General features: G+C 41.0%; 1 protein-coding gene across 1 annotated transcript in view; it reads left to right on the top strand.

Moving 5' to 3' along the window:
• Positions 1–103: 103 nt before the first annotated feature.
• Positions 104–10,708, top strand: part of TCTN3 (tectonic family member 3) — a 15,045-nt gene continuing 4,440 nt past the window's right edge. Inside the window, 13 exon segments of the mRNA XM_009641031.2 lie at positions 104–201; positions 479–600; positions 4,303–4,351; positions 4,353–4,422; positions 4,744–4,852; positions 4,923–5,041; positions 6,118–6,153; positions 6,563–6,637; positions 6,739–6,864; positions 7,901–7,996; positions 8,294–8,391; positions 8,966–9,131; positions 9,889–10,026. Coding sequence (XP_009639326.2) covers positions 104–201; positions 479–600; positions 4,303–4,351; positions 4,353–4,422; positions 4,744–4,852; positions 4,923–5,041; positions 6,118–6,153; positions 6,563–6,637; positions 6,739–6,864; positions 7,901–7,996; positions 8,294–8,391; positions 8,966–9,131; positions 9,889–10,026 — 1,302 coding nt within the window.

Below are 10,708 nucleotides of genomic sequence, written 5' to 3'. Positions count from 1 at the left end.
TCCGTGGCGAGGCGGTGGGCGGCGGGGACTGGGTCGCCTTCCCTTAAGAAAAAAGACCTTTGATGTACAGCCGGGAGGGAGGAGAGCGATTGCAGACCGCGAGATGCTGTGGGTGAGGAAGAGGGGTTCAGCTGTTGGGTGCCGTCTGTGGGCGAACCCAGTCTCTGCAGGTGGCAGTCGTGAGGAGCACCGAGGGGAGCTGTAATGCACGGACCTCGAATTTTTTTTTTTACCGCTTTTTGTTCCAGGGAATTTCAGAGTGATTTCTAAATGTGCAAACAGAGCGTATCCACAAAGTTACTGCAATGACAAGAGAGACTTTCTGTAGTTGATTATCAACGCAAATTGTACGATAACTCATGGAAGCTGATGAAAAGCAATACTGTGTTCTGCTGCTGGCATTTAGCAATGTGAAATACGAAGTGATACAAGAATAGCCTCTTTAACAGTTTGCGGGGGGGGGGGCTCATCTTTGCAGGTCTGCGAGTCAAGTATGTGTGGAAAAATCGCTCGTGTTCAAAAGTAACACCCCTTACCCTACTGATATCGTGGCTGTCCCTGGTGGACGTGATCTGCTGTTCTGCGTGCAGCTGGATGACTGTAAGTAACCTTTCCTTCCACACGTATAATTCACAGAGTGCCCCTGGCTTAGGGAATCTTTTTTTAAACTTAACATAATTGTTAGTAAGTATTTGGGCTGTTAGAGCTCCAGAGAGACCAGAGTGAATCCGGGTCCCGCCACCAAAGACAAAGAAAAAGATTGTTGCACTTGGTTTACAGGTGGGGTCTCTGGCTAACCACAGGTCGGCCTTCATCTGTTGCTTCTGTATCTGAGATACTTTACTTAGTTTGCTACACTTAAAGCAGCAAATAAAGGTTGATATTTGAAATACACCATGATTATCCTTTTCAGAAAGTGATTTTTTAATCATATCTTTGATTCTTTATTTCATATGCTTATTTTCGTACTTTCTTTTCTGCTGGCAATGATTTTTCTCTAGTAATCATATACCCTCGTAGGGTATGCCGTTAACATTTTTTCCGCTTCCTGCTTTCCACGTTGTCCTTCATTTGACTGATTTGATGTCCAACACTCTGGCATTCGTTGCAATTCACTAGGGTCTCAGATTTGAACACTTTCTATTTTCTCTTTTGAGTCTCTTGTCTGAGAGTTTTGACCCACAGTCCCATCTACTTCTGACCTAAATCATAGAGCATTTTAGGTTGGGACGGGCTCCGGAAGTTAACTGCTCCAACAACTAGTGAAACCAGGGTTAGCTTCCTATTATCTAGTCCTGCTCTCAGCTCTTCACAGGTGTTGCCTGAATGTGTTGCACACAGGGCAATGAGAGCCTCCCAGTACATAGTATGATAGCTAGTAGTGCTAGAACTTCACCCATTCCAATTTTCAGTCGATCTCAGAATAAAGATTAATTTCGATGAGGGTTTAACCACAGCTGAAAGTGCCAGCAGTCTCCTGGGTACTCCAGGAAGTAGCTAAATTTTATCCTTTTCCCACACCACCTATGATATCATAAAAATGGGATTAGAAGGATTCTGAATCAGTAATCTCATCCAAAGGAAGGATCATCTGTGTCCAGGTTGATGGCACCAGATTTTTCTGGGCGTTTAATATTTGGGTTGCATAACTATCACATGATTAGGCCCACTGAACAAGCCCTAGATATTTCATTGCACGGGTATGTCAGGTATAGCACACTTGGACAGAATTCACGGCTGGCATGACCTTCCTTTCCTGTGCTTCTTGTTGGAAGAACATCTGGGAAAGACTTTATTTGGGATCACCTGAAGGATGATAAAGTTTTCTGGTAGAAACGGCCTTCTCCCCTTTGGCCTTCCCCAAGGAAACACACAAACATATATGTTCTCATCAGCTGGTTGTGGAAGAAGCCTTTCCAGATGGATGGTGACATGAGCTGCTACAGCCAGAAATGTAATCAGTCCTGCTCCAGAGGGCCTCCTGGAAAAGGGCAAGTGGGAACAGGCTCTGAACCTGATGAATTATCGTGCCTAGTAACGGAGAGATTGAGATGCACAAGTTGACTTCACCTCATTAAAACCGTTGCTAGCAGATACCAGAGTGGCGTTCCGGTTTTATTAATGCTTCTTTATGATACTTCTAAAAGATGCAGGTTTTTTCTTCCTCTGCCTGTCACTAATGGCTCTTTCCGTGACTGTCCTCATTCTTGATTGCAGTACTCTATTTTAGCTGTCTTTCCTGAAGTGTAAAACATCCTTTGCGTTGCCCCGCCATCTCTCTTGCCTATTTTTCTGACTATCGCTATCATTCAATTGCTTTGTTTTTCGACTTTTTCATTCGTTGCTCTCCATCTGACAGCTGTGGCCTTCCTCTAACCTTGACAACTCATCACATCCAATCTTTCTTACTTTTGTGCCCTCTGTGGCCCTTTCTTCCTCTTGCAAATTTTCCCAGTACTGCCTTTTCACTGTCTTGTGCTAAGGGTGATGTTTCACATGTGTCTTAAACTCTTTTTAGGTTGTATTGATACTAAATGGAGCAGTGTGACTGCTCACCACATCCCTAACGGCTCCTTCTGTCTAAGGATCACATAGCTGGCTGAGTCAGGCAGTCTTGCTGGTCCAGCCGACAATTAATGCGTTAAGAGGAAGAGACCAGTTCTCATGGACAGTTGGAAATGCTAGATGTTTTCAGAATACTAAAAGTACTTTTAAAAGCGTTCCTGTTTCACGTACTAGCTCCTCAAGATAACAGCTTCGTCTTTGCAGGTGTTAGGAGAATATGGCTGCTATTCCTGCTTCTAAATCAATGGAAGAACTAACATGAGTGTGTTTTGAAGTTCATTATCTGCAAGCCTGACTCCTGTTTTGGTTTTGTTTGGGTTTTTGTTTTGTTTAATTTTGTCTGGTTTCAGACAAATTAAATTGTCTGAAGTTCTTTTTTTGCCTTTTTCTACAAAATTAAATAGCCTGTAGTAGCTAGCGTGCTTTCTTGAGCAAACTACACTGTGAACAAGTCTTTACCTGAAAATGGCTTTTCTCTGAAAACTCAAGCAGTTTGAATATCTTAAGTTGTGCTGCAGAAGGCCTTTTCTTCCAGTTTTCAGGTGTCTTTTGCATTCTGTAATTTTAATCTGTGTCAGCAAGTATTCAGCTTCGATAATAGAAGAGTACATAAAGAACTGCATTCCAAAGACAAGAAATGGTTGCGCACAGCACAGCTACCAATGTTTTCTTTTTCAGCTTAATAATTATACTCTCAAGGGAATGATAAGAAAACTGCTCTGTGAACCTTGTAGGAGCTCAATACTCCTTTGGCCTTTGTCGCCTTAAAAGATTTAGTTGACTGCTTGACTAATGCTATGTTCAGATGTAAGAAAGCTTTTATTTCTGCTTGCTGCTCTGTGCATCTAAGCATCTGCTCTGCCCTCAAGCAGCAGAATCACACTGAGAGCTTAAGTTCTTTTTCTTTTTTTTTTCTTTTTTTTTTTTTTTGTGGTGGTTTTGTTTTGTTTGGGGGGTTTTTTTGCTTTTCCCCAAACCTGTTAGACTACCTAAACTCTTTTTCGTACTAATGTAATTGAGGGTACTGCCACTCACCTCCGTTGTCAGTATTATCTGTTGTCCTTAAACCTTGTAAGATGTTTTATTTGGATATATTAAAGTTTATATTTTGAATAACTCCATTAGGATGAATCTACATAGCATGTCCTTAGTAATTTGCCATGTTATGACTTGGTGTTTTAGCAATAATAATTTAATACATTATAACGTTGTAACCGTACTGAATACCCCTGGGTCAGGAGGGCATCGTTGTGGGATACCAATAGAAAGTCTGGGTTTTTTAGGATGCCTATGCCCTATTCATACTTACTTTGAGTTTTACCAACCTTAATTATTTTGAATCCATTTAATTTTGCTTTTAGTGAACTCAGCATATTGGTAGCATTTTGTCATTAGAATGTCACATGTCTAATTTGGGCATCTTACAGAAATTAGGGCACGTAGTAACATAGTTGCCTTAAGCAGTTTTAATGCTTTTTGGAAAGTCACTTTGGTGTATTAACACCTGCTTCCCATGAAACAAAACAAACTGGTACTCATGGTATCACCCTGTTCATAGCTCATATTAGCCTGTTCGCAGTGTAACTGTGGATTAATTAATATAAGGCACTATCTAGCTTGTAATTACTGAAGTTGTTCCTTTTAAAAATATTGGCACAATATTTACTTTTTCTTAGATCTATCATTTCTAGTAATTTGATATTGGCAGATTATTTTTTTTCTCTTTTCAACCTTTAGCAAAGCTGAACTATTTCCAACAGCCACAAGATATCAAAGAATCTGATTTTTTTAAAGCAGCCCAGCCACACTTTTTTAGCACCGTCACAAGTCCAGCCATCATTATCTACCTTTTACCGGGTAAGTTGAAAGAAAAAATAGAATCAGTTTGCAGGGACACTTTTACTAAGGCTGTCTGTAATGAGATCTAATGAGAATAAATTGAAAGATTTCTACCTATAATCCATATTATCTTTCAGTTCTTTTCGTTCTGTATTGTGTAAAAAGTTTATGATTAGTTTTCTTGTATTTAAAAGTTTGGGCAACCCTTTAGACAAAACTGGGTGTGCACTAAGGAGAAGTGTAAATTTGCCTCTGTGCCCTGATGATATCCTCACCTTACGGTTGGCCTTAGTATTCCACAGTCACTTTGTCTGTGGTTTCTCCAAATTGTCTTTTCAGGCTGGCGATCCAATCCTAATCTACTTTGATAAATCATCTGTACTGAGCACACTTAGACAGCCAGTGAAGATGGGAGCCAGTGGACTTTGTGTTGATGGAAATCCTGCTGGTTAGTAAAGGGGGAAGAATTTCTCAGGGTGGTTTGCTTCTGTTTTATCTGTTGTCGTGTCTTAACTCAGGCTTCCTGGACAGCAAAAGCACAAGCTGTACTCGGATTTTTGCCAACTTGAGCAAGAGCTGCGTTACTGACCCTGCCCTAGATGCTGCCTCCTACTACCGTGACTTCACAGTGCTAAAGGTGCATGTCATATTTCTTCCTTTTTCTCGACATCTTATTTGCTTGACTTGCCATTGCCTTCCATGGCAACTTCAGCTAACTGGAAAACTAGAGGTCATCTGGTATGTCATCCCTGATCTCACAATTGTTAAGGCCTTGTTGCTGGAAATCCTGTTAAAAATGTTGTGATTGGTGATAATCTGTCAATTCAAACTACTTTCCAATAAATTCCAGTTATTAGCAAATTCTTAATGCATTTAACAGGTGCCTTATTGATACTTCATAGTTTTAATGGTTTAACTAGAACTGTCTTCCATTTTAAACAGACTCTTTATCAAAGTATTTCTACCTGTTCCATCAACTTGATCAACCAAGCACTGTGTGGTTTATGCAATATGTTATCTCTAAAATCATACTGAAGGCCAGTTATCAATATTAGCTTGATTTACATTCATAGATTGAATTCCATATCAATTTCTCCATTATTTATTCTGACAATAATTTCAAAATAACCAATTTATTGTCCTGGGTTCAGCGTGCTGGTCTTGCTGAATATTAACATGAAAGTATCTCCTCTTGCCTTCTAGACTTTCTCTGGTGTTCCAAGATAAAATGGCAGTATAAATATTAAGACCTTATTAAGGCTAATGACTCAGTTTACCCTCACGTAACTGTACTAGAGACTCTTCTGCTGAGCAAATTTAACTCATGTTTTCAGGGCTTGCTTTGTTACTGTGGCCAAAATTTAATTTTTCCTTAAATGGAAGCTGAAGTAATTACTTGATTCCAGAAGGGGGAGCTCCAGGAATGGATCAAAGATGCTGATACTTTAAAGTATCTGCATTCTGCAGGTCATTAGCATGGCCAAGAACAAAATTTGGTTTCTGATGTTCTAAAAATGCTTTCTGTGGATTATGTCTGTGATTTCTAGATCCCTAATGGATGACAAGTTTTACACATCTAGAATAAACAAAGTAATTTTTGTCAGTACAGTATGTAGGCTCTATTTAGTATGGTTTCATGACTTTAGGCACTTGCAAACCCAGCAAAGGGGTTGGCTTCTTGGTGTTGTATGTTGGTTTGTTTTTTCTCCCCAGGTCCCAGTTAATGACACCATAATGCAGTCCATGAAGGTCAGTCTCTCTTGCCAATGAAAATAATTTCTGCTTCTGAAGTAAAACATATCTGGAATCTTAGGCATCATAGTAATGCCTGTGGGTTGGGAACTTGGGAGAATGCGAACGTTCTGTGTCTGAGACAAGATTTTTTTGGACAAAAGTGTGACATTATAGGAAAAAAAAAAAAATTAGGGATATAGTAAAAGATATACTTTAAAATGAATGGCGATAGATGGGGCTGGAGTCAGGGAGGTAGCTTGTTTTCCTAGAAAAAAATGGGGCATTGGAGCAGGGTGATGTGTCCACAGATCACAGCTACAGCAGGAAGGTAAATCTGACTCGGAAGGAAAAGCAGTGGAAAAGAATAAGAAAGGCACACTCCTTTTAAACAATTGCTAATCATCAGTGTGCTTACTGCCTCCAGGTAAATGTCACTGCAGTCGCACCGCCCGGAGCTCCCCACATGAAAGACAACACATGTAACAACGCTGTTTCTGAGGTATCTGAATCTTCTTTCCTTTGGGCAGCTCAACGCTAGCTTAAAGTCATTGCCCTGTGACCTGACTCTGCCTCTGATTCTTCTCTGAATTGGACTTTCAGGTCATCTACGAGATAGAATTCAGTGGCACACATGGGATTCAGAGTGTTTCTGTCCAGTTCAAAGTGAGCAACATCTCTGAGAACTCAGGATCCTCTCTGCAGCAGCGCTTCACTTTGCACTTCTGGGTCAGTGCCCCCATCCTCCCTGGGCTCTTACCAAGTTTGTAGTCTGTACTTTGTGACCCAGTTTTGTACAGGTGAGATGTGAAAATACTGGAGCAGTGTCACTGTGGTATGGTAGTACCAGAACCCTGGGACACAGCTGGTGGTCGAAGGAAGGAGGGGACATTGATCTGTTCTCAAGTACACCGTGTTAGTAGAAAAATTCAGGCTCGGTGCAAGCATGCAGTCTTGCACTGCACAGGTTTGAAGGGGCTGATTGTTTTTATCTGACTGTTTTTTGCTGCTGTTTTGATTTAGTTTGGGTTTTGGTTTTTTTGGTGGGGGGAGAAGGGGAGAGGATGAGATCAGGGTCACCAGCATGGTCTTATGGAGGAAAGGGTTGAAGATGGTGCTGTATCTGTGGTGCTCTGTGTTTGTGAATAAAGTTGCTAACTTTATTCCAGGTAATTATTTAACTTTGCCCGTGCAGCAGGAAAGAGAGTTGCTTTGGAGGGAGTGGAAATCTGGGAAACACTAATGTGTGTGTTGAAGTTCATATAAACCTTGTCCCACAGAGACAATGTAAAGTGGGATAAGTGGTGACCTCAGGGGTAGGTAAGTGTGCAGTGCAACCTTGCTGAAGTTATCCCCAGAGCCTCTCCCCATAAAACAATTTAGAAATGGAATCTGCCACTCAAAATCTGGGTCAAGGCAGGGTTTGTTCTGCAGATCATCTGTAGAATGGCCTGGACTGGTATGTTCACTTCCTCAGAGACAAATGCTGAGCAATAGGGATTCATTGTCTCAAAAACTGTCCTGGTAGTATCCACATTTCAGGGTACTGACATTTAGTTTTTTACCTCCTGGACTGCAGATGAACTTGCCAGGTAAGAAATAGGATTTGGAAACAAATAATGGAGTTTTTAGTAGTGCGTAATACTCAGCCATTCAAAAAATGGGATACATTGACATTTTTGAGAATGTGAATTTGATCTTCTGAGATGAATGGATCTCACTGGTGCTAATGTTTTTCCTCTTCCTTTCTTTCTTCTCTTTGTAGACCAGGACGCTGTCTCATACGTTGCCCAGAAGTGGAAACCCTGGCTATATCACTGGTGCACCACTGTTGATTGCAAACAGTGGCGCCATGCAGCGTGTATCCTTTTTCTGTTCTCAAGTTTTTTTTTATCACTGGGTTTATTGACTCTGGTGCTCTACTGTCTGGGCTTCTGAGATTCTACCTTCACCTGTGAGGGCATGCTGCACTGCATTGCGTGGCATGCTGCGCTGCATTACGCTGCAGCCATCAGCAGGCCTTTTGGTCACGACTGAATTGTAGTCCTGTGATAGGGATAAGGAGGAATGTGGGGTGAGAGGATTGTTAAATACAAGTTGGGTGTCCTATATTGTCTGGTTTTGCTTTTGTTTGGCTTCTTGACATGCAGTCTGTCAGATGAGCATCTTACAGAGCGAAGGTGATGGAAGTTGCTCACAGTTCCTCAGACACACAGTGCAATTTGGCAGAAATATGAGGACAGGCTGCAAGCTCAGGTAACAACACACTCTGACATGTTTGGAAGGAGTGGACTCACTTAGCACATTTTTCCGTAGTCTCTCACACACTGCTGTGGAGCCTCAGTGCTTCCCTGAGGTCACCAATGGGTCTATAAAGACCTTTCATGTACTCCTAAGAGGACTTGAGTATCAGAGAGATGGTGAACCTCTAGAACAATCTGAACATTGTGAAGGTCTTCTGGGGCATTTTTGAGGCTGTAGTCTGGCAACATGTCTTGGGCACGAGTAGAGTTTGTATCTGAGTGAATTATAATGGAACCTTAAAAAGGGATCGTTTTAAAGATTTGGAATATTCTTTTGTTGGTGACAGGGCCAGGTATATGACCACTAATGTGGTAAGATGTCTAAAGAGCTGTCAGTTTTTCTTCTCCCTTCTCATTGCAGAGAGGATTGAAACTGCATCCCTTTAATACCAGTACTTTTGTAATGATTCTGTTGACTCATAAGAGCAGAAGAAATACTCATTACAAAGAAAGCATGTTGATAGCATTTTTTTTTTTTTTCTGTCCTGGAAATTACTTTGTCAAAGCTGTTATTTTCTCATTTCCAGCCTATCCCCAATACTGGAAGAAAGTAACTGTAGTTACATCCAGCAGAAGTTGTACAAGGCTTTTCAGGGGATGGACGGAGCAGAGGACCTTGCTATAACTGGCAGTGCTCATTTAACCCAGACAGAAGAGTGGACGACCATTCTGATTCACAACTGCAGTGTGCAGGTAATATGAATGCAAAAAAACCAGCTGTGAATATTTTTCCTTTCATATCTTTGTATTGCCTTGGGGAAGTGTGCCCATGGGGAAAAAAGAACCAGCTTGTTCATCTGGGCTTACTTTCTTTGTGTGATTATCCCCTGACTCTCAGGTGTCTTAATACCTCTAGCCAGTCATGCTTATTATAGTTCATATTATTAGGATACTTACTAAACAAACAAACAAAAAAAACCCAATGGATTTAATAATATCTTGAATCCTGTTTATGCTATTTAAAGGGACAAAAAGAGTTTATTACTGAATCCAGTGTTGTATTACCTAGTTTTCTGACAGCCTTCTAGAATTAATACTACCTGGTTACTTCCCATTAATTTGATGCTTCTATTATTATCATTCTTTCTGATTTTCTAGTTTCTAGGGATATTTATATATTACCTAATAAGGGTAAAAGTTTGCAATCTGAGTACTTACGGAGGAGGGGAAATTCTGTTTTAATCATTATTAATCTGTCAGGAGATGGTCTAATATAACACAAAACCCAGACGGTAGAGCTGAGACAAATTCTGTTTGGAAATGAGACGATGAGAAGATGGATATAGCTCTAAAATGGGTGGCTGACCCAACCGGAAGTTACGGGGTTAGTGCTGAAGTGACCGATTCAGGTTCTGTGACCTATGCTATACAAAATATTAGACTTTGACCAAAATGGTCCTTGTTCATCTTTAAAATACTGTATTAAGATGATAGTGTATTTTGTTTTCAGGCTGCGAACAGCACGTCCCATTGCATGGTTCCTGTGACCCTGGAGATACAGATATTGTGGACTAAGGTGGGCCTCCTGTCCAACCCACAAGCTCAAATACTGGGTGCACGGTACCTTTATCAGTGTCAGCTCCTGAAGGTATGGAATTTAAAACCCCTCCCTCACACGCAGAGATAACTAAATGTGATTCACAGGTTATTTAAGAACCAGGGAATCAAATGGTCTTAATATTACTGAGCTGAGATTTGCTGAGCTTCAGCAGTGGTTTGGCTGCAATGGCAAGAGTTTGCATTTAACAGCTTCATAGAGGAAGGTAGTTTTACAGTCTTGTCAGTACTATCCTCAATCAGTTGTACAGCTGGAAGAGGCACCTTCTTTCCAACCCCAAACCACCTTCTGCCACTTAAGGACTCAAACTTTAAACTTTTAATTATGCTCGATATAAAGTCATAGTTACAAATGTTAAATAACTACATGTTTATCGGGTTGTCTCTTAAAGCCTTAATATGGAATTTGAGTCAATTTATATTTCACAGACTCCACAGCTTGCTGATAATCTGTGCGAGAAGATACTTCCATTCCTCTAGGGGTTCTGAAATCACCAACAGGTAGCTGAGGAACAGGCTAATGCTGATGACAGCAGATTTGAAGAATTGGGGGGAAAGGTTGTAAGGCAGAAAGCAGGTTCCTAAGAGAAGATTACAGGATGGGGCTCTGAGCAACCTGATATAGTTGAGGATGTCCCTGCTCACTGCTGAGGGGTTGGACTAGATGACCTTTAACGGTCCGTTCCAACCCAAACCGTTCTATGGTGTCAGCA

This window comes from Egretta garzetta, unplaced genomic scaffold (assembly GCF_000687185.1).
Source record: "Egretta garzetta isolate BGI_Z169 unplaced genomic scaffold, ASM68718v1 scaffold766, whole genome shotgun sequence".
NCBI classification, from domain to species: domain Eukaryota; kingdom Metazoa; phylum Chordata; class Aves; order Pelecaniformes; family Ardeidae; genus Egretta; species Egretta garzetta.
Note: the sequence above shows the minus strand (reverse complement) of the source record. Positions and strands in the feature narration are given on the sequence as shown.